Source organism: Callithrix jacchus, chromosome 1 (genome assembly GCF_049354715.1).
Source record: "Callithrix jacchus isolate 240 chromosome 1, calJac240_pri, whole genome shotgun sequence".
In the NCBI taxonomy this organism is placed as follows: Eukaryota; Metazoa; Chordata; class Mammalia; order Primates; family Cebidae; genus Callithrix; species Callithrix jacchus.
The window spans coordinates 39,526,914-39,551,108 of record NC_133502.1 but is presented as its reverse complement, the minus strand read 5'-3'; the positions used below and the strand labels follow the sequence as shown (position 1 = coordinate 39,551,108).

General features: G+C 38.0%; 1 protein-coding gene across 50 annotated transcripts in view; it reads left to right on the top strand.

Annotated features, from left to right (window-relative positions):
• The window catches only part of LMO7 (LIM domain 7), a 228,749-nt gene that overhangs the window by 135,167 nt on the left and 69,387 nt on the right, over positions 1-24,195 (top strand). For 3 of the 50 annotated variants that reach the window (XM_035296018.3, XM_078344411.1, XM_035295993.3), the window contains exon 1: positions 16,811-16,934. The exons of 46 other annotated variants lie outside the window; for them this stretch is intronic. In XM_035296018.3, coding sequence (XP_035151909.3) covers positions 16,825-16,934 — 110 coding nt within the window. In that variant the 5' untranslated portion in view covers positions 16,811-16,824. Of the gene's footprint in view, positions 1-16,810; positions 16,935-19,474; positions 19,537-24,195 lie in introns of those variants that run through there. One more of the 50 variants, XM_008981176.5, reaches the window with a different exon arrangement.

Below are 24,195 nucleotides of genomic sequence, written 5' to 3'. Positions count from 1 at the left end.
TCCTTTATTCTGGGAGGCAGGATTCTGTGTCACTTTATCTTTTGAAGAGCTTGGTATTAGTGCTTCAGACACCATTGACCAAATATGCACAGTAAACCTAAAAAAGCATGTTCCCAAAGAGTTACTGTAAAACCTTTAATTTAAAAAAGAATGGTATGCTTGTACACTTAGTAATTCATACTAACAATATTCTAAATGTAAATGATAGATATTTTTAGTGTAATAAAATCTCATTAGATTAAAAACACATGTTGAATCACCACACTTCAGATAAGACGATTTTCCTAAGCTTCTAAAGGAAAAAGTGGGGTCCTGGTGGGCCTGGGAGAGGCACCTGCTGTGAATTAAGCTGTGTTTGTATTAACCTTTGCAAATTTAACAAGGGTTTGCTCTGTGTGCTTTGAGCAATTTGAGGGAGAAATCCCTAAATAAATATCAAGTATTACTGTCATTACTATATTTCACTATTTCATTACATTATAGTAATATTGGTGGCTGTCAATTTTTTGATATGCTTTTTTTCTGTATTATATTTAATTTACTGAGATACAGAGAAAATCAAAGGAATTAGTGTATCTGGGTCAACAATTTGACTGACAGATTACTAGACTTCTTTTGGCCTCATACTGAGAAATAAAAATCTCTAATCCACAGTTATTGTTTATCTCATGCTCAGTTTTGTGTATAATAGGGGTGTATTCACTTTTAAAATGACTAAGAATAGAGTGTGTGTGTGTGCGCGCGCGCGCACACACACACACACACACACACACACACACACACAATTAAATAAGAATATGGATGAGATTTCGGAGGCCTCACAGGATGAGGTGCCAGAACCTAAAGGTTCCTGAATCCTTGTTTGTTTTGGTGATGAATTTTTTTTTTTCACCTGGTTCCATGTCCTGGAGTAGAAATAGGGGCAGTATCCTTAAATATAAGTGTCTACAGCATACCAAGTTATTAAGAAATAGAGAAAAGCAGCCCAGTGCTGATGGGGATGCGGATGGGTTGTGTGGGGGACTTGGCTAGAGCCTCACATGCTCTATCTACCCTTGCTGTTGAGTCCTCTCACTGTGGACCTTTTGTCTTGTGCCTTGTCAGTAGCATCCACTGAATATTTCATATTCACTATGGACAGATCCCAAATCTTGCATGTAGATAAGAAAAAGAAGACCTACTCCTTCCCTACCTCAATCTTAAAGCCAAAAGTGGAGAAGCAGAAAAGCATGCTTAAATCTTGTGATTTAGTGTGCAACTCTAAGGGAATGCTGGATTTGGAGTGATGAATAGCAACAAGGTTAGGAAATCTCTGTATTACAGCCTCCAGAGTATCTCAGAAATATTCCTGTCACTGTGATTCAATTAAGTTTAGACATACTGAAAGATAAGAGCTTTTGAACACTGTCAAGTCATTTACATAAATTATTTCTCAACTCGCAACAGCCCGGCCAGGTATTTCTCTTTTGCTTCACATGCCTGGAGTGAAATGAGGCAGAGAAGAGTAAGTTACTTAGTTAGATGACCTTGCACAAGTAATGAAGCTAGGTTTTTAGTTCCTAGGGTATCTTTGCCTGCATGCTCCTGCTTCTCCCAGTGTGTTGTCTAAACAGACTTAAACAGACTTTAAAAATTTGCTGACATTCTTTCTAGGGCTATGTGACTAAAATTGTCATCAGTTACTTTTTAACCAGGCCAGATGTACCCAGAATGAATTTGTGTACATGATTGAGAATACCTTATTTGATACATAGCAAATATCTTTGCATAATGATCTTAAATTTTTTTCTGAGTTTGTGACCTAAGTAACTTTGAGTGGATATATTAAAAAAGTCTCAGATAATTTTTTTTAAGCTCTCCTAATTTTAGGAATGTTAAATGAGAACATGTGTGCCTGAGAATAGAAGAAATACGGTACAAATGTGGTCCTCTAACACTGGCTAGTGAGAAATAATAAAATATTTGGATTTTGATATATGTACGCAAATGCCTTTATAAGTTTTATGACTTTCATGCATTTATTTATGAATGTTCAATTGTATTTGCTGTGATAATGGAACATTCTTGTTAGGTGCTGAGGATTGTAAAACCTTACTAATCTAAATTGCTCGGGATTATACTATCACACTTTGACCTTTATAGCACTGGCATGAAACCTGCCTTTAAAAATAGAATTAGTAAATACATTTTATTTAGAACACTCTCTTGTTTACCAGTTTTTGATGTTACTGAGTCTCATTAAAACCACACTAGACTGTGTCTCTTTCCTCCAGACATCCTTGGCTGGGAATAAGTGGTCTTTAAAAAAGAAAACGAACATGGGATATTATTTTGTTGCAATTTAAATTATTATATATTAAATTTTATGCAAAGAATTAAACATTAATAATTTGAAGTTCTATTCCAGAAACTAAATTATAAGCAGAAAGATAAATTACAGTAAAAGTATCAATTCTGTTGGATTAAAGAAGAAAAATTACTTCAGTACATTGCCCAGAGTCCTGCTATCGTTGTTGCCATTGGAGAGTTATAAACAGGTGGGAAGCATAGCACATCAAGTGTAACAATAAATAGTGCAGACTAATTCCAGTACGATGAAACTCTTCTCTGGTTGCAGAAAGAAGAGTGGGGATCAAATGGTGACTCAGAAAAGCAAAGCCCAAGAAATGACTCAAGCACAGAAATACTTTAAGAATTTCTTTACCAAGATTTATAATATATGAACTGAGCATTTCTTACTAAGCCTTTAGAAATTATTTCTAACTTTCCAAATGATTGCCATTTACTAGGAGGAAGAAATATTTATTAATCTTTCATTTCATGAATGAGATGCTTTAGATTGCCAAAGACACATGAAACTAATACGAATATCCAAAAGAAGACAAAGAGGGATAATTGTCCTTTAAATAACTAGTAGATGGGTTAGATGTGATAAACACTTGAGGTTTAAAGTTATTAAATGTATAAGCGAAGGAAAAATACTACCTTTGAAAGAGTGAGTAGAGAATGGAAAGAAAATGTTTGAGGCTCATGCCTGTAATCCCAGCACTTTGGGAGGCCGAGGCGGGTGGATCACAACGTCAAGAGATCGAGACCATCCCGGTCAACATGGTGAAACCCCATCTCTACTAAAAATACAAAAAATTAGCTGGGCATGGTGGCACATGCCTGTAGTCCCAGCTATTCAGGAAGCTGAGGGAGAATTGCCTGAACCCAGGAGGCGGAGGTTGCGGTGAGCCAAGATCGCGCCATTGCACTCCAGCCTGGGTAGCAAGAGCGAAACTCCATCTCAAAGGAAAAAAAAAAAGAAAATGTTTGAATGTTTTGCTTTAATGCCTTTTGTAATCTTACAACCACTTTATAAGATAGAGTGGTTGACTGAGTTTACAGGTATGGAAACTGAGACACAGGCTCAAGGTCACAGGCTTAGTAAATGGTGCAACTCATATGACTCCAAACCCAGTTATGTTTCTCTTATAAAATTGTGTCTATGTCCAAATGAAGGGTATGAACACTAAATGAAGGAATTTTTTTTTAAAAAGAAAAACATGTTAATGTATATCTGTTAGGTATGGCAGTAAGGCAGTTCTGGAGATATGGAAGAGTTTGTAATTTTTAGAAGCTATGGGTGAGAAGTTACGCAGACTTTACTGAGAGTTAGAGAGCTTTAAAGAAGTGTTTCTCAAACTTCAATGTAGGTGTAAAACAACCAGGGATCTTGTTCAAATGCCAACTGATTCATTAGGTCTGGGGCAGGGCTGGGACTCTGTATTTTTAATAAGCCTTTAGGTCTTGCCAATGAGGACCACAATGAGTAACAAAGCTTTAGATATTAAAAAGTAGTGATCACATGGTGAACTTTAATGAAAGTTGCAGAGGTGTAAGTTTTGAGTGTGGATCTAAAGGATGTGTAGGATTTAAATGAGAAGTCAAAGACCACTGCGTGTCCAAAGGCACAGAGGCAAGAAGTCCAAATCCAATACTTCACAGAGCCTTCTGGAGGTACAGCATGGAGTAAAGATGAGTTAAATAAGGTCTTAGCTCTTCAGGCTTACATTCTGATGGGAGACGCTTAAGACATGTCTTTAATGGAGTTGGGTAGATTGGAGGCAGGGTGAGAACTAGGTTGGGACAAGCTTGAGTGAGGCCTCAAAGATCCTGGCTAGGGGATTTAAACTTTATTTCATAGGTAATGGGATTATTACCAAAAGCTTTTGAGCAGAAAGTTAAAATGTTAAAGTCAGACTTAGAAATATAAGGTACCAAGTCTTTAGAAATTATTTCTAACTTTAGAAGTAGCCTACACAATGAATGGAAGGAGAACAAGTATGGAGGCTGAGAGAGGTAAGGTAATGATTGCAGTCAATGAGTGCTGTGATAAGGAAGCCAGCTGCTAAAGCAATGAACATGTAGATAAGGAGACAGATGCCAGAGATGTTTGGAATAAGACATGATGAGGATTGAGTCAAGTGAAGGAGAAAGAAGTTAGTTTTTGAGCTGTGCAACCATTAACAGAAACAAAAAAGGTAGCTGATTTGGAGGGAAGATGGAAAGTAGTGTTTAACACACTGTGTTGGATGTGAGAGTAGAACATTCAAATGGAAATACAGGAGTTGGCAATATATTTAAGTAGAAATCAGCTCTGGGTTTGTAGATTTGGGAGGCATCTATGAAGCAATAATAGTCCTTTGTAGGAAAACAAAGTCTAGCTCTGAGGAAGTGAAGATGGAAACAGAAGTATTCCTTATACGTTTTTTGAAAATGAGCACTTTCTTGTGTTGCTTTTTTGTTTTTTACTGCCGATGCTTTCTTCCTGGTGTAAAATGATCACTGCTGACTTCAATACCAAGCCATACTTTCTCCGTGCTGTTTTTTTCTCCGGGAGACCCTTCTTACCTGTCTTTGCTATTTGTCTTACAATTTTTTTCAGCTTTATTTTAGTATAATTTACCTACAACAAAATTTATTCTATTTTGTTTACAGTTTGAGTTTTTGTAATTAAATACAGTTGGGTAACCTTCACCATGATCAAGATGTAGAACCCTAGATGTTTTCTCATGTCCCTTAGTGATCAGTCTTACCTGATCTCTAGCCACGGTATAGTTCATTGTAGTGTTGCTTTTTCTAGATTATCATAGACGTGGAGCATACAGTATATAGTCTTTTGTGTTTGATCACTTTCAATTTGCATACTTTAAAAAATTGATAGGCTGAGTAATTCCTTATTACTAGGTAGTATTTTTAAATATGGATTTGCCACAGATTACCCACTCACCAGTTGATGGACATTTGCGTTTCTAAGTTTTGGCTATTGTGCATAACACTGTTATAAACATTCACATACAAGTCTTTGTGTGAACGTTTTCATGTCTCTTGGATAAGTCCTTTGGGAAGGGATTGCTGGGTCATATGGGAAATGTATAACCAACTTTGTAAGATATTGCCACAGTGCTTTCCAGTGCAGCTGCACCGTTTGGCATTTCTGTCTGTAATGTAGGAGAACATCAGTTGTTCTACATTCTCTTCAACATTTCATATTATCAGTCTATTGAATTTACTCATTCTGCCTAGGGCATAGCGGTATTTTATTAGGATTTTAGCTCACATTTTCCTCATGACTAGTGATTTTTCAGCATCTTTCCATGTACTTAATGGCTGTTTTAATATACATTATTTTCTGAATGTTTACACATCATATGCCAGCTTCTTAAACTTGAGTTGTCTTTATCTCCGTGAGTTATAAAATTTCCTTATATACTGTGATTAGAAGATATCAATTATCTTCTCCCACTCTGTTACTTGCCTTTTTGTTTCACAATTTGTCTTTTGAAGAGCAAAAGATTTGATGAAATTACCATTTGATTATTTTTTCTTTTATGATCCATGCTTTTTTGTATTCTGCTTAACAAATCTTTGTCTAACTCAATGTTGCAAAGCTATTGTCTAATCAAAAATTATGGGAGGTGATAAGGACTATGAAGAAAAATAGAGCAGGGTGAGAAAGAGAGAGTGTCAGGAAGGTTCTTTTGGATATGATATTTTAAGTATATTTTTAGATAAACCTCTTTAGTAGACTTAATAGCAAATATAACAAGCTGTGGGAATGAATGTTGTATGCTAACAATGTCATTATCAGTTTTGGTAATCTTTATCTGCAAAAAGCTCACTGAGTTGAGCCTTTAGTGTCTTAAAGTTCTTGTCAGGGAAAGGACACTATTTAATAAATGGTGCTGGGAAAGCTGGATCGCCATATGCAGAAGAATGAAACAGACCCCACACTTCTCACCATGTACAAAAATTAACTCCAGATGGGATAAAGGGTAAGACCTGAAACTATAAAAATCCTAGAAGAAAGCCTTCTGGACATTGGTCCAGGCAAAGAATTTATGACTAAGTCCTTAAAAGTAAACTCAACAAAACAAAAAATAGACAAATGAGACTTAAATGGATTAAACTAAAAAGCATCTGCAAAGCAAAGAATAAATAAAAATTACAGAGTGAAAATATAACCTAAAGAATGGGAGAACATAGTTTCAAACTATTTGACACAGGGCTAATATCCAGAATCTACAAGGAACTCAACAAGAAAAAACAAAAACAAAAACAACCCCATCAAAAAGTGGGCAAAGGACTGGAACAGATATTTATCAAAAGAAGCGTACAAGAGGCTAACAATCACATGAAAAAAATGCTCAACATCACTGATTATCAGAGAATGCGTATTAAAACCACAATGAGATACCAGCTTATACCAGTCAGAATGGCTATTATGAAAAATGTTAAACAACAACAACAACAAAAACAGGTGTTGGATGTTGGTGAGGATGCAGAAAAAAGAGAATGCTGGCACAATGCTATTGGTGAGAATGTAAATTAGTACATTTTCTATGGAAAACAGTATGGAGATTTCTCAGAGAACTGAAAATAAAACTACCATTTGAGTAAGCAGTCATCTCTCCAGTGGCTACCTAAAGGTAAAGAAATAGTATCAAAAAGATACCTGCATTCATGTTTATTGCATCGCTATTTATAATAGCAAAAATACAGAATTAATCTGTGTCCATCAGTGGACGACTGGCTAAAGAAATGTGATATATTTATGCCATGGAATATTAGTCTCCTGTTAAAAAAAAGAATGAAATCATGTCTTTTACAGCATCATGGATAGAACTGGAGGTCATCATCCTAAGTGAAATAACTCAGAAAATCAAATACTCCATGTTCGAACTTATATGTGGGAGCTAAACAATGCCTACACATAGATAGACAGAATGGAAAAATAGACTCCAAAAGGTGGGAGGATGGAGGGGGAATGAAGGTTGAAAAGTTGCCAAGTGGGTACAGTGTTCACTGTTCAGGTCATGGGGACACTAAAAGTCCAGACTTCACCATTACACGATATATCCATGTAACAAAACTGTACTTGTACCACCTAAATTTATGAAAGATAAAAATAAGTTTTCAGCCACAGTGGAGGCACATTGAGGTAATGTGAATAATAATGAGCTAGATTTTTATAGTCTACAATACGTACATCTTGTTGAACAAGATAAGTATATATAATTTTTGTTAATTAAAAAAAGAAGGCACACTAACTTCTGAAGTTTAGGGTGCATTTGTGTGTACATATGAGGTCCTCTCTCCTCTGCATGCCTGCCCTAAAATCTGGCAGATCACTGGCTTACATAAGGCTTGTGTCTTTCATATAGATTTCACCCTTACAATGACTGAGCACATTAAACTTCTGTTTTTCTTTTAAGAATTTTGTATGATTTAAATTCCAGGAAGCTCACTCCAATCCAGTGGTTAAATACTATTGATATTTTGACTCTTAATTTTTCTAGAAAGATCTGGTGTTTCGTCTACTCTTCTCCTCGAATCTTCTGTGTGTACTTGAACCATGCATTCTCACTCATAAGCCCACCATGGCTCCCATTCACCCATTGGGGCAGATCCAAGAACACTCCTCCAATAAGAGTTTTATGCAGTTCTGCCTTCTGATTACTTGCTGCTTGTTCAATTGTGTTTTCATTTCCCTTCCATGCAAGCTTTGTCAACAAGTTAGGTCAGCTTTATCTTTTCTTGCACCCCCACCTGCACCCTGGACAGCCATTCTTGGGGGCCAGGCTCATCTTGCCTCATCCGCAAAGCCATCTCTTACTAGGAGAGGAAGCCAGGTACCTGGATACTGGTCCCAGTTCAGCCACTACTGACTGTGTGGACTGTGGCACATTTTCTTTCCTTCTCTGTCTTTCCATTTCTTTAACTATAACATGAGACACAGCACCAGTATCTACTGCATAGGGACCATTGTGAGGACTAAAAGAGCTTAGAGGCCTGATGAATAGCAAATATTTAGTAAATATTAGCCATTTTAATATTACTGATACTATTTCTGATTAATATTTTAGACAGTTCTGTCCTCTGAACTTTCATGCTATGTACAATTTACATTAATTTTTTTCTATTTCATTTTTAACCTTTCTGGTAGATTTTAAACTAATAATTCTTAATATATCCAAAACTAGACTGAATTAAAAATACGTGGTAAATGATGATTGAGTAAGAACAGGATGATTGCTCAGGGAGCAAAGAAGATCTGGGGATGGGTTCTCATCCACGTAGACTTGCAGGGAATTTGCGATGGGTACAAGGCAAGAGGAGAAGTTCCACCGAATTGCTGTTTTGTTTTTTTCTTTTTGTATTTTTTTCTCTTAGATATGAACTAATCTATATATTTTTTCATAGAAATCTTAATTCCCTTATGTGTGCCTCTGCTTAAATTTGTAATTTCTGATTCCCAGGAATTTCACTTAATAAGATGTAGGTAAAGGTGATTTTGTAGTTAAAAGTATTGCTGCATCTTAAGAAAGGGTTGTAAGGGTGCATTTCTCAAATCTGGACTAAGCAGTATGGTTTTAGTCTTGGAGGAATAAGAAGGAAGGGAAAATCAAGGATCAGTGCACATGAAGAGAAAAAAAAGGGAGAGACCCTCCAAGGAGGAAAACAGCAGCATGTGTGGAGGAAGGGAGGGGTGGCCAGGGGGCTAGCGTGGCTCCTTTTGTCAGGAGAAAATGGTGTGGCTTGTGTGATATTCTTATAGAATTCTACCCACAATAATTACAATAATAGGGGAGGAAGAACCTCTAAAGGCCCTTCCCCTTTTATATGGAGAGGAAAGTTTTTTTTTTTAAGTTTTCTGATATTTAGGATAAACTAAAAAGTATGTGGCAATCTAAATTTTAAGGCATAAAAGGCTACAGATTTAGAGATAATAATAGCTCTCTCTGTAATTCTTGGCTATTTTGGTTACTATAACAGTTATAAACATTTGGATCTATTTTTTATAAACAGAAAACAGTGTTCTTAGAAGGAAAAAGATGAAAAACATTTCTGTGTTCTCAATTTGAAATATGTAAAATTATAGAATATTTATAGAATAGCCCACTAACAGTTTATTTTTTTGTTTAATCTAATTCATTATTAGGAATGATTGTTTTTTTCTTATTTCCTTAAAGACTTGTCCACAGATGGATCATTTGTCCTCCTCATTTTAGTAATAGTTATATTAAAGAAAATTACAGAACTAGGAAAGGCATCATTTTACAAAGAAGTTGTAAAATGTCCTTCTGTCTAAGGGCCTCAAGTCTTCTTGAAGTTGGTTCATTCATAAAATGGCGGGAGTTACAGAAGCAGGAAGTTCAATTAGATAGACCTTTGAACTTCTGTAGATTCATTTCCCTTGTCTCCAGGTGCATTGTTCTCGATTCTCTTCCTTGTCTACCACTCCTAAGTCAATAATTTGACAATCTGGTGTTGGATCTCTTTTTATATTCTATTGAAACTGTAAGAAGAAAGTTGGAGTTATATGATTTGAAAGCTTTTTGGAAAATTTCGTGGAATAGCTTTTATGAATCCTTCAATAACATTCCCATTTTTTGCTACCAATCACCTCAATTGTAATTTTAAAAGAATTTTAATTTCTGAAGACTAAAACATTGACATAGTTTAGGAGGAGATAAATACGGTGTTAAATAGTTATTAGCCTTCAACAGCTCTGGAGCATATTATCCCATAATTATAATCGAGATAATACATGGAAACATCTCAATATTAGTTCGGAGTGCTTCATCATGTCATGCAGTTGATATGAGTGTTCACTGTCTTATTTGAACTTACCAGAAAACTCAGAGAGAGGGGCTCTCTAGGGAGACTTGTAAAGCTCTAGGTTGATTTTCCTATCAATTGAAAAATTGTAGTGTGAATTGTTAATTTGAGAAATGTGCACTTTTCAGAAATGTTCCTTTGTTAAGAGGTAAGAATCAGAACACCAGAGCTGGAAAGTACTAAGGAAATAATCTCATCCAGGGCAGTCCTTTTGCAGATGAGAAAAGTGTCCCAGACGAGGTTAAGTGGCATTTATAATATCAGCCAGTGAGCCAAGAAGGGTGAGTGGCCTGAAGTCCTACATCCTCAGTCCAGGTATAGCTATTTCCACTGCACCTCATCATCAGCTCAGGTGGAGCAGCAAAGGACTTGAATGAGGGCACTGTTCTCTTTTTCCCTAGTGTTCACTCGTTTCAGTGAATGACTGTTTATACGAATGGTGCTTTGTTAACATTTTGCTTTATTATTATAGTTCAGATTTAGGAATCTGAACAAAATAAGGCTAGCCTTAAATTTTGAAGACATTACCTCCTTTAACCAGCAAACTAGAGTATGTTCATGCCATTCCACATTTTAGAATGCAAAGAAGAAAGTTTACCAAGGCAATTAAATTTTTCTTTCCAGCCACGATATACTTGTCTTCATTCATTTTGTGTACCTATTTTCAGAACGTTGGTCTGTTTTCCTGTTTTAAATCTGGTGCCTTACAACTCGATTTACACATCACTATTTTTATGGAGAATACTTTGGTATTATAATTCTTAGTAGGATTTTCCAACAAGGTGGCCTTATATTCATGCTCATTTAATATGTCATCACATTCAGATAAATTATTCAAATGTTATTTACTTCAGATTTTCTTAACTGGAAAAACAATTTAGAGATTAGGCAATACAAAAATCTCTCTAGCCTGGTTTCTCACCAATTACCCTTCTTCAGAGACTACAACAGGAATGCTTGGTATTATGAAGACGTTTTAAAACCAATGCAAGAAAAGCAACACCTTTCTGAATAGGATTCCTTTAAAGCTGTCTGCGGTTGACTTTTCAGAAATCTTATGGAAGTAATTTCTTCTGTGCTACTTGAAACATTTTGTTCTGTTGACTCAAGATCTGTGGTATTTATATACATATTTGAGACAGAGTCTCTCTCTGTCACCTAGGCTGGAGTGCAGTGGCGCAATCTTGGCTCACTGTGACTTTGCCTCCCAGGTTCAAGTGATTCTCCTGCCTTAGCCTCCGAGCAGCTGGTACAACAGGCGTGTTCCGCCAATCTTAGGAGTTCTCTTCTGGATCCTTTGGAGTGTTAGTGCTTATGAGGTGTGAAATAATAAACTCAATGACCTTTCCTGTACTTTGATCCCCGGACCAAGGCCTGCTGAGAGCCAGCTTTGTGCATAGTGATCGTGGCAAATACAGTGACTTTTTACAGGGTGCCCTTAAGCAGACGTAAGCACCGTGAGGCAAATTGACGGTTTATTTTTGTGGGGACAACACTTGAAAATCACTGGCAGTTGTTCCAGGCTTTTCACTTTGAGTTTCTTTGTGTTTTTTTATTGTTCGTTTTTAATTCTAGTTGAGCATAGCTAGAGGACTTAGGTTTCAGTTGAACTTTTTTCAGAGAAATAGCTAAACTCATTGAAGCTGTAGTTTCAGTTCAGACGTAATTTTAAGTTTGGTATATTGCTAGGGCAAGGGTTTTCAATCAGTAGCATGCATGGGAATTACCTGCAAGGCTCATTAAAGCACATATTACTAGACCCTTAACTCTCCCAGATGATTCTATTTGAGGAAGGTTCTGGAGGCATCCCTGTCGAGTAGGAGAAGGGTTTAGGGCAAGACTGCAGGATGGCGGGAAGTGAATTACCTCTGAGGAAGAAGAATGAATTCAAGAGATATTTAGCAGCTGGAATTGGTGGGATTTGGTGATGAGAGTTTTCGGGAAAGGGAGTTATTTTGCTTAGGGCTCAGCTTCTGACTCTGAAAGTTGGGGGGGCCCTCATCCAAGTGTGTGCATCATCTAATCCTCAAGCCCACACAGCCAGAGCAGAGCATGTGGAAGGATGTACAGGCTTGAGGATTAGATAATGCATGTGATTAAGAACTTATCAAACTTTAAATTCTGGGCAGAGATAGCGACAGTGACATTCTAAAGGACATAGCTGAGAAGTTTCCTGAGAAGTCTTAGCATAATTAGGTTGGAACTAAACATGATGAACAGGAGATGGGGATATGGGGAGAACTCATAAGATTCATTAATTTTGGGAAGGTTTTGCAAGATACTCAAACATAAAATGAGAACATTGAAATTGATTGTAATCAATGTAACTAGTCTCAAAGACATCTGATTAAATGTATATTGAACTTGGAAGTTAACTGACCAGCAGGATTATATTAACCTGAATTTGAAAGCCAGTTATATTATTTGTTTGAAGTATGTCCATTCTTTCTCAATGGTTTATACAGGATCATTGGTGATACTCTAATATTCTGAAATTCCAAGTGTTATATGGAAGGCTAGATAGGAAGTGCGTGTGCGTGCTTGTGTGTATATATATCAAATTTATGTAAATGGAAAAATGGACATAATGCATCCGGTTGACTTTCTAAAGACAAGTAGCTTTACACAAGTTATCTGAAATATAAAATATTTAGTTAAAAACAGACATTATGATTTACATTTTTTGAATGGTTACTATTGCTAAATTCCTCCAACTTTTTTTCTATTCATGAAATAGATTAGATTTGGTTTTATTAGTCCTTGGAAGTTTGAAAATGTGCTTTCACAGAAGAAATTTCTCATTCCTTTCTCTAATGGCACCTGTACTTTAAAATATACATTTTGTAATTTTCTAATGGAAAACATGAAGTCTTGGGAGTATTTTTTAAATCTTATTCTGTTTTCTTAAACTAATTGGAATTGAAAAGTTTCATGTGAAAATTTGCTAACACAATTCAGCTTCACTGAATTGAAGACAGGGTTTATGACAGAGCTTCACTGTCATAACTGTTGGCAGTGATTAGCTGTTGATGAGGATTAAAAAGGAGAATAAGGAGTAGGTGTTTCATTTTCTTTGGCCAAATGATCCTCATATGCTGTGAATAGGCTTTTAGGTCAGATCAACTTGGGCTTGAATTATAACAATATAATAAAAGTGACTTCTGGAATTGCTTAATCTCATTAAACTTCAGTCTCATATCTGTAAAATGGGAATAACACTAAATATAGAACTGCATTGGTGATCAAATTAAGCTGCATATGAAATGTGTAGAGGAATCCTGATATAGTGCCTGTGCTTCTTTTCTGCTGTCAGTTTAACAAATGACCACAAATTTAGTGACTTAAAACAGCACAAACTTACTCTCTTACAGTTCTAGATGTCAGGTCTAAAATGAGTCTTAAGGGGCTAAAATCAAGGTGTCAGCAGGGTTGGTTTCTTCTTACTGCTCCAGGGGAGAATCTACTCCTTTCTCCTTCCACTTCCGAGCATTCCTTGGCTTCTGGCTGCATCACTGCTCCAGTCTCTGCCTCTGTGGTCACAATCCCTTCTCCTCTACAATAGTCAAGTCGCTCTCTTCCTCCCTCTCATAAGGACACTTGTGATTATGTTTAGGACCCACTGATAATTCAGGATGCTTCCCCATCTTAAGATTTTTAATCACATTTGCAAAGTCCCTTTTGCCATATAGGGTAATGTTCTCAGGTTCTAGGGATTAGAAGTAGAACTTGGTGGGGGGTGAGGTCATTATTCAGCCTCCCACTGAACTGAATAAATCATCAATATTTTGAAGTGTGAAGTAGGAACAAAGAATTCAAAATCGAATCTCTTTCTCAAGCTAAGAAAACCATTTATGGTGGCACAGCATGGATTATTCACATACGATATATTTTACGTACAGATGTATTTTACAGCATGTACATAACCATTCTGGAACACATAAAAATGGCATCTAAAATGTGTAATATTAGGTAATTACTTAAATAAGGCCCAGCTGAGGGAGCAGGGTCATCTCAGTTAGTTGCTAGAAATACATTGCAATATCATTGTAATGGAGAAAATGAAGACATCATGTGTCTTTTTTTTTTTTTAATAGGGTCTCATTCTGTTGCCTAGGCTGAAGTATGCAGTGGTACAATCTCAGCTCGCTGAAATTGATCCTCCCACCTCAGCCTCCTGAGTAGCCAGGACTATAGGTGCACACCACCATGCCCAGCTAATTTTTGTGTTTTTAGTAGTGATGGGGTTTTGCCATGTTGGCCAGACTAGTCTGGAATTCCTGACCTCAAGTGATTACCCACCTCAGCCTCTCAAAGTGCTAGGAATACTGGCATGAGCCACCCTCCCAGGCCAGATACATCATTTCCTCACACTTTGTATCCAAAAGATGAGACAGCTTGAATGAGTTTTTTTTCAAGGTAGCAAGAATGTTGAGCTCCTGGCTTGACTAAATTGTAATTCTTACAGTATTTAGTATTTAATATATATATTTACTGAGTGTCTGTTAATGGTTTAGGCACTGAGGTACATCATGCCCTTTGGTCTGATAGTATGTTTTTTATTAACTTCTTAGGTGTATAGTCCTTTCTTGTCTGTTTGCTTTGCTCACACATTCAATATATTTTTCTAGGTTTCAGTCTTTAAATGAGCCTTTCAGCTAATTTTAGACCTCTGGGAACCTAAGTCTGCTTTATCTGATTAGTGGAGTTAGCTAAATTCTTAGATCCTCAAAAACTGTGGTTCGCAGCCATGGAAAATGTTGTACCCCCGCTTCCCTCAACTCTGTGACATTTGATGATATCTGGAGAGGTTTCTGATTTTCATGCCTGGGGTTGGGGAGTGGCAGTGGTCTCTAGTGGGTAAAGGTCGGGCATGCTGCTTAACATCCCATAATGCATAGCACAATTTCCCCTGGAAGCAGAGAGTTATGAGGTTCAAGTGTTAATATTGCTGAGGTTGAGAAACCATGATCTAAAATTATATTGTCTCCATTAATCTTTGGCATAAATCACATTGTAAAAAAAATTGAGTGTGTTCTATATTGGGATTGTGCCAGTAAATGTGAGATAAAGAGGCTTTTGTGGAGCAGGCAATATTTAGGACTACAGTGATTTATGACCTGAAACTTGAGGGTTTGGAATCTCGTTTGGGGAGGGTACTAATTTTCCTCATGGTTGAAAATTAAAATTTTGAAGCAAGTCTCCCTTATAGGCAGGGTAGAATAATTTACTTTTAAGTAAGATGTAGACTTCTGAATGTGTTGCATGCATACATAGTTTGGCATGCATTATTTTGACCAGTGTTCATATCACACAGCACATTTAATATCAAAGCTAAGGAATAGGTGCAATGATAACTTACAAACGACAATTTATATCAGCTTATGCTTTACAGAGAACTTTCATGTACATTAGAAAGAAAACATATTTTTGTGCTAGGCATTTTAAATATGTTTAATTTTCACACATCTAAAGATAGATATTATCTCTATTTTTTAACATAATAAAATGTAACTTCAGGAAACAGACTTTTCTATTTAATCTTATACATGCTTGGTGTGTAATCTTGTTTATTTTCAGTTGATGGGTATTCGTTTTACAGACATCTTATGTATAAAGAGCCAGTAGTGGTAAAGTACTTTACTGTCGATCTCTCAGTATGAGAATTGATAGTATTTCATTTACTTGGAAGTCTTTTAAAAAGTGCTGGGTAACTTCTTCCGTTGTCTTTGGGTGATGGATTTAGGAAGGAAATTATTGGCAATATAGGGTTTGAATCAACACTTTGAGAAAAAATTGAGTTATAGTTCAGGATATTATAAAAATAACTTTTTGGGATTAAGAAAGAAGTAATTTATTTTAAAGTATAGCAATGTAGAAAATATTTGTGATTATACTCATACTATTAATAGAATGCAGTGTTGGAAGAGTCTATAAATCACATCAAACCTTAATAATTTCGTAACCTTGGGAAAGTTTCTTAAGCTTTTGGAGTTGCAGTTTCCTAATCTCAAAATCATTACTTTGTTGTATGGATTAAAGGAGATAATGTAGAATCATCAGCATAATGATTAATATAAGTCATTAATAAAGGCAATTATTACATTATGTAATTCAGTATAAAGTAGGACTTAAACAGATCACAGCTAGAAAACACTTCATTAAGACGAGTGTCCTTAAGATTTTTAAACTGTTCGGCCCAAAAAATAAATTTTTCAAAGTGTAAGTAAAATGGGTCTTTTTTATAGGACTTCTCATAATTTTAATTTGCCATTACATGCATTCAAGAGGACAGCATAGAATTAGCACTTTAAAAAATGTTTTGACCTTCAGACCTATTAAAATGCGGCCAGTTTGTCCTGTTTCACAGTACAGTTTGAGAAACACTTGGAAGAAAGTATATAATCAGGCAACTTGATTCCAATATCATGATGATAAAGACTAAAAGATTTCTATTATTAAATTTTATATGGATTTTGAGCATGGGATCAAGTCTGGAAGGACATCTGAAATGTCTAGTTCCGTATTCTTTCATCTCAGTGGTTTGGAAAAGATTTTTGTTGATGTTAATACTTGTCTCTACTCTTTGTCCTCCTTTGAAGAGAAGTCACTAGTAATTTAGTAACTGTGTGTGTGGTGTGACTGTGTGTGTGAGACGTCATGATGGGTAAGAAGAGGATCCACGAGTTCATCCTCAGCCTTAATCCGCTCCACCTCTCAATAGCACTGTTGGCTCTGCCTAACCTCGACATCTTTACATCCTCATGTCGGTAAGGAGATCATGTAGAATATCCCACATAATGATGGATATAAAGTGTCTGTGTCTTGCTTGCCTGCGCTGCGGTGGCCACTCCTACCACCCTGGGTGTCTCTTCTGTCAGCCTTGCTGGTTTCTCTTCTACTTCTTAACCCTTAAGTGTTGGGTTTGTGAGGACACTACACCTGGACTGCTTCTCTCTATGTATTTATTTTCTAGATGATTGCATTCAGTCTTATGAGGTTTTGTTTCATCTCTATGCTGACAACTCTACTAATTATATCCCTATTCTAAATTTCTATCTGGAGCATCTTCCTTGAATGTCTAATTACCAATTTACCTACTCAACATTTTGGTGTTGTTGTTATTTACTTTAAGTGTTTCACACTTAACATATCTAAAACCAAAGCCTACTATTCTCATTGCTGCAGTTACCCAGCATTGTTACCTTTTAAACTGTTTGGCAGAACAGTTTAAAAATCTTAAGGGCATAGTAGCAATAAAGTTTTCTAATTGTGATCCATTTAAGTTCTACTTTATACTTAATTATGTAATATAATAATTTCCTTTATTATTCACTTTATTAATCACAGGGAAAAAAATCACGTGTAAGTTTAGTTGGTATCTAGTCCCTCCCTGAACACATTTTATAAAACTGAATGTTATAACTGCATTTAATAAACAGATCATACATAATGAATACTAAATTCTGTATTCAGTAGTCACCTTAATATGCACTCTGTTTCTGGTTTACCATCTGAGGAGATGCATGTGAGTCTCAGTCATGAAATCAGCTTTATGTAACAACAAGCATATTGGTAGGAAAGAAGAATTAGAAGTCTCTGGTTGAGAGGGTTAAACCCATCTTTCAGCTCCTGCAGTAGCACTCCTCAGTCGTGTTACTTAAGTGGGACTGTGTGCCAGCATCTTTGAATGCATGTGTGTGTGTGTGTTTTTCTCTTTAAGTGAAACAGTGCTGTTCTTAGTAGTTTGTGGGAGAGCTGTGAAATTTAATAACAAATTATTTTTAACAAGAGGGTACTTATTCATTGTCAAGATTGGAATAAGCATTATGTTGCTAGGGCAAAAGTTGAATTTCTAAGTTTTTTTCTCACATAAGTAAGTACAGAAATCGTCAACTTTATGTATTTGGGCTCACTAATTGTCTCCAGGAATGATGTTATTTTCTCATGTCATTTTAATAGTTTCCACAACGATTAGACATAGCTCCGTTTTGTAGCAATAGCAGGTTAAAACCAAGTGAGTCACAAGCCTCTAGACGTCACTGGGAGGTTGTCAAATGGAATGCAGTTTCATTTTTAGGAATGAAGGTGGGAGGGAAGGAGGAAGATTCTGTTTCTTACTTTTCTTTTTAGTGCATCTTGCTTTTTTTGAGAGAAGGAAAGAAGTAAAAGTATTCTAAGAATTCATCTTTAACTTGTTTTATTCACATATCTCTTTTGTTTGACATGGTGATGAGACAATGGTGATTGCACTTTCTCTATTTTAACTCATGTGATGGATGAGCTTCCATTAATAGAATGATAGAACTTCCATTAATAGAACAAGAAGCCAGTACCTGATATACTCCTAAATTCTTTTTTGTAATTCCTAGGTTTTGAAGAGCAGTGGCCCCTTCCCTTAGAGACAGTGGTATTAGAAACTATTTTCTCATATATTTCTTAAAATTTCACTTAGTACATTTAGGGTTTCTTAGGACACCTGCAGTTTTCTCCCATTTGCATATAGACTGGCTTGTTGCATATATAAAAATGAGGTCAGGTGTTTGAGGCCAGCCTGGCCAATGTGGTGAAACCCTATCTCTAATCAAAATACAAAAAATTAGCTGGGCATGGTGGCAGGTGCCTATAATCCCAGCTACGTGGGAGGCTGAGGCAGGAGAATGGCTTGAAGCCAGGATGCTGAGGTTGTAGTGAGCTTATATCGTGCCATTGCACTCCAGCCTGGGCAAAAAGAGCAAAAGTTTGTGTTAAAAAAAAATGATGCCACCACTGTGTCCTCAGAAGGACTTCCTTCTGCTTTAAATTTTCTCTACTGTCTCCAACTGCCACACATGCCTCCGCTCTTGCCCCATACATACGTGACAGATTTAAACCAGATGCAGTCCACATACTTTTTCTTCCTGTGGCTGCTTATGAAATCATGATTCAGGGCCTTATTTCTTGATTTTCTAAGACTTGTGAACAGGTGGTCAAACTGCATTAGCAACAACTGGAGAGCAGAGATTACTTAGTGGCTTGGAGAGGGACCAAGTATCTTGTAAGCCTGGCTCTTCTAATATCAGTTTCCAAACAGGCAACTCCCAGGTCATCTGGTGCCACCCAGGGCAGGGCAGGGCTGGAACTGGCGTTTGAAGGGTTGGGTCTGTAGGAAGAACCCACGCCTTGCTCTGGGAAGCGGCCGCAGGAAGCAGAGGCTGGGGACAGAATCACTCATGCGTTGCAGTTGTTCTGGGCAACAAAGCAAGGCGGATACTTATTCTGGTAGCAGGGTGGAGTCTGAACTGGGCAGTTGCCTCTGCTCCAGCCCCTTGTAGAATTTCAGAGTCCCTGTTAACCACGGAGACATGGGCTGGAAGCTGGATGTGGGGGCAAGTGAGTGTAAACTTCTTACCTTTTCTGTTAGGATGTGGATTAATCTTCCTCTGGGGTATTTTGGACAAAAGCATTCCCACTGTGTCAAAAATTCCAGCATGAGTTTTTACTCATACACGATTCAGTCAGTAAACTGTATTGGATCTTAACCAAGGTTGGCTTGGACAGTATAGGGACTGGGATGTGGGGAGAAGAGATGATTTTGGAGCATAAAGAATTCAACTCCTAGGAGGTTATGATATCAGGGCAGAGCATGGGGAGATCAGGCCTTCCAGTGCTGCAAATGAGAATGCTGGTACTTTGAGGAAGAGGGATACTAAGACATGTGAGAGGAACATTGAGAAGTGGGATTCTGTGGTGAACTCTACGAAGATTTATTCTCATTTTGGGGAAATTTTCCTACATCTTTCTTAGCCCGACCTGCTGAGCTGGTTCTGTGAGTGGCTTTAGGTAACTCGTATATGAACATTTAAATGCTTGGCTGTTCTTAGCTAGGACTTTGATTGACTCTGGGATACAACCATGTGGCCAGTGGGGCTCCAGCTCTCTGCTGTCTGTGCCCACACACAGACTCCTTAGAGCATAGTATGCTCTAAATATACCATGGGGAAGGCTGTGCCGGGTGCATGTGTGTGGGCCTTGAATTAGCTCCTTGGATAAACAGAAGGTGTTTGGAAATATTTTCGGTGCAGCTTTAGCCCTAGAACATAACTGGCTGGTGTACTCTGGTAAAACTATAATCTTACCCATTAGCACCTTATTCCCAAACTCTATCATACATGAAGATAGATTTTGGCTGTGTAGGCACATCTTTCCTCAGATTTTGGAAAATGTATGGGTATTTGGCCAAGGTAGGCCCTGGTAGACCACGGATGTGTGGGGAGGGCTGGCTTGGTGCCAATGTGGAAGTTTGGACGATGATAGTAATGCCATGCCAGTGTGCTTTGTCCTTGGTTTGACCTTCTAGAAATAATTTCTTATCCTTGCTTAAAGCCTTCTATGGCAAAAGGGTAAGGAAACTATAATGTAAAAGAGTGCCTTGAATTATTCTTCACAGAAATGTCTCTTCTGAGGAGGAAAACTGTGTGTGTGGGGTTAAGGGGGCTGAGTTGACTGCTTCAGCCACTGTCCTGTCTCCTAGTCGTTTGGTTGAGATGGATAATTAAGGAATAGCCTTCAATTGTCACACTTACTTGTTCTGCTTTGATTAAGCATTCTTTTTTTTTGGAGACAGAGTTTCGCTCTGTTGCCCAGGCTGGAGTGCAGTGCCAAGATCTCAGCTCACTGTAACCTCTGCCTTCCGGGTTCAAGCGATTCTCTTGTGTCAGCTGCCTAAGTAGCTGGGACTACAGGGGCAAGCCACCATGCCTGGCTAATTTTTGTATTTTTAATAAAGATGGGGTTTCACCATGTTAGCCAGGATGGCCTCAACCTCCTGACCTTGTGATCTGCCCACCTTGGCTTCCCAAAGTGCTGGGATTACAGGTGTGAGCCACCACACCCAGCCTGATTAAATATTCCTTAAATCTCTCAGTAAAGCTCAGTGAGGCTGGTACTGTTGTTCCAATTTTACAGGTGCGGCTTTGGAGACAGTGAAGTGATGCGACCAAGTCCTCACAGCTAGCGAAAGTGGAGCCGGAATTTAGGCTCTAGAGGTCTGAACCCAAACTCCTACACTCAACCAAGCTGCCTCCTCAGGGAAGGACCCTGCGTGGGAGCCCTGAAGAGTCACAGCATCTATGTGGACTTTTTTCTCCCCAGGTCCTTTGGTTAGAAATGATATTTCTTGATTGACTTGGTACTAGTATTTATAACCTTTGAATAAAGACAAGGGGATGAGACCTAGAGCTTCCTGGTTCTAAGTGAACACAGTAGCAATTAGGATGAGATGATTACAGCTGGATGAGTTCTTGCGAGAGCTTGGGGCTCCCTTGTTCCTACTGTCTGGCAGAAAGCTGAGATGTCCATGATGGGCATATAGTTTCTGGCCCTTTGTCAGGAATCAAAGGCGTTACCAGAGGGATTCCATTAATAGAGTGAAAGATTATATCTATGCTATATTTGCGATTTCTTGAATATTAAAGATATTTAAAAGTTAATGTATGATCAAAGTATAGAGTGAGAGCCATCGACATACCCAAGATGGGTATTTTTTTTGGCAGCAATTAATATTTCATCTCTACCCATTTTTTTTTTTTTTGATACAGAGTCTGGCTCTGTCACCCAGGCTGGAGTGCAGTGGCACAATCTCAGCTCACTGCAACCTCTTCCTCCTGGGTTCAAGCGATTCTCCTGTCACAACCTCCTGAATAGCTGGGATTACAGGCACACACCGCCACTCCCAGCTAATTTTTCTATTTTTAGTAAAGATGGACTTTCACCATGTTGGCCAGGATGGTCTTGATCTCCTGACCTCATGATCTGCCCTCCTCGGCCTCCCAAAGTGCTAGGATTACAAGCGTGAGCCACGGTGCCCAGCCCTCTACCCATTTTTAATGCAGATTTGTGTTTCAGTGCAGGTGTGGGTTCTTTGGGCTCGGTCTTTCAGAGCTCTTTAAGGAAGCTTTCTCATCACATAGACCAGCATGTAAGCTTTATATTTAGTCCTTTGAAGTTTGTATAAAATGCTTTGGTCTTCGTTTCTATATCTGTTTTGTGGAGGGATTATTGATTTGATTCTTAAGAATTTCATTTTATTGCAATTTAAAGATAACACCTTAGTAAGAAACATAATAAAGAGTATCAATACAATTTGAGTCAAAATTGGACATATTTTAAGTAGGTTAATGCAATTTAATTGTTCTCTGACATTGTATGAGGATTATTTCCTGAGCTTTTATGATTTCAGGCTTTTTCTTGCTAATTTATGTTTCTATAGGTTAAACAAATGTATTTAATCAGAATTTGTGAGCACCTGTGTGTCATGTACTATGTGAGGCATTTTTAATCAAATATTTTTATGTGCTTGCCAACTGGTAGACCCTGTGTTAAGGCAGTTGGAATATAGCAGTGAACAAACACAAGAATCTTTTTGGATTCAGGTGGAAGAGAGAAAAACATGGATATGGTAGATGGTTTTAAATACGAAAATGAAGCACGGATGATAGATTGGGTGTGTCAGGTGGGCTAGTTGCAATTCTCAGTATTGGGGTCCAGTGATGGGCCTTGCCCTCATGTAGCTTACAGCCTCATATTAATTCTTTGTTCAAAGAATTGTTGTTCTTTGATCATAGTGTAGAGTAAGGGCTATCAACATACTCAAGATAGGTATTTTTTGAAACTATTAATATTTCATCTCTACCCATTTTTATTGTAGATTTGGGTTTCAATGCCAGTATGGGTTCTTTGGTCTCCCCTCCCCTCCCTTCCCCTCCCTTTCCTTTCCCTTCTCCTTTCCTTCCCCTCTCCTCCCCTCCCCTCCCTTTCCTTCCTCTTCTTCTTCCCTTCCCCTCTCCTCCCCTCCCTTCCCCTCACTTTCTTCTTTTGAGACAGGGTCTCGCTTTTTCACCCAGCTGGAGTGCGGTGGTGTGGTAATAGTTCACTGCAGCCTTGAATTCCTGGGTTCAAGAGATCCTTCTGACCTCAGCCTCCCAAGTAGCTGGAACTATAGGCATGTGCTACTATGCCTAGCTAATTTTTACATTGTTTAAGAGACAGGGACTTGCTATGTTTTCCAGGCTGATCTTAAGCTCCTGGACTCAAGCGATCCTCCCATCTTGGCATTCCAAAGTGTTGGCATTACAGGAATGAGCCACTGTGCCTGGCCTGTTTCTCTTTCTTTCTTTCTTTCTTTCTTTCTTTCTTTCTTTCTTTCTTTCTTTCTTTCTTTCTTTCTTTCTTTCTTCTTCCTTCCTTCCTTCCTTCCTTCCTTCCTTCCTTCCTTTCTCTCTCTCTCTCTCTCTCTTTCTTTCTTTCTTTCTTCTTTCTCTTTTTCTTTTTTTTTTTTTTTGACGGAATTTCGCTCCTGTTACCCAGCCTGGAGTGCAATGACGCGATCTCGGCTCACCATAACCTCTGCCTCCTGGGTTCAGGCAATTCTCCTGCCTCAGCCTCCTGAGTAGCTGGGATTACAGGCATGCACCACCATGCCCAGCTAATTTTTTGTATTTTTAGTAGAGACTGGGTTTCACCATGTTGACCAGGATGGTCTCGATCTGTTGACCTCGTGATCCACCCGCCTCAGCCTCCCAAAGTGCTGGGATTACAGGCATGAGCCACCGCGCCTGGCCCTGCCTGGCCTGTTTCTTGATGAACACTTCACCAGGAGGCTAGGGACTTGGCTAAGTAAATTTGTACATTTCCTTCGAATCCACTAAAGATTAGAAGGGCATTATTCCTACTTTTTCTGGAAGGAAACCAAAGCTATGAGAATCAAGTAAATTGCCAAATGAACACAGTGACATTCAGATCTGACTCCAAAGCCCATGCACTTAAACATAGTATCAGACCATGTCAACTTTGGAAATATTTGTTATGGAAGAATTATCCAACTTTGGAGCTAAAGCTATCTTTTATTTCATTCTGATGTTTTGTGCAGTAGGTTAGCTGGATCATAGAGTGTGCGTGTTACCTGTGTTACCGTGAGCTTCCCTCCACCATTGCAGTAGTTCTATTTTAAAAGAGTTAGGGTTATGCCCTGTGGCCACATGACAGGCAAAG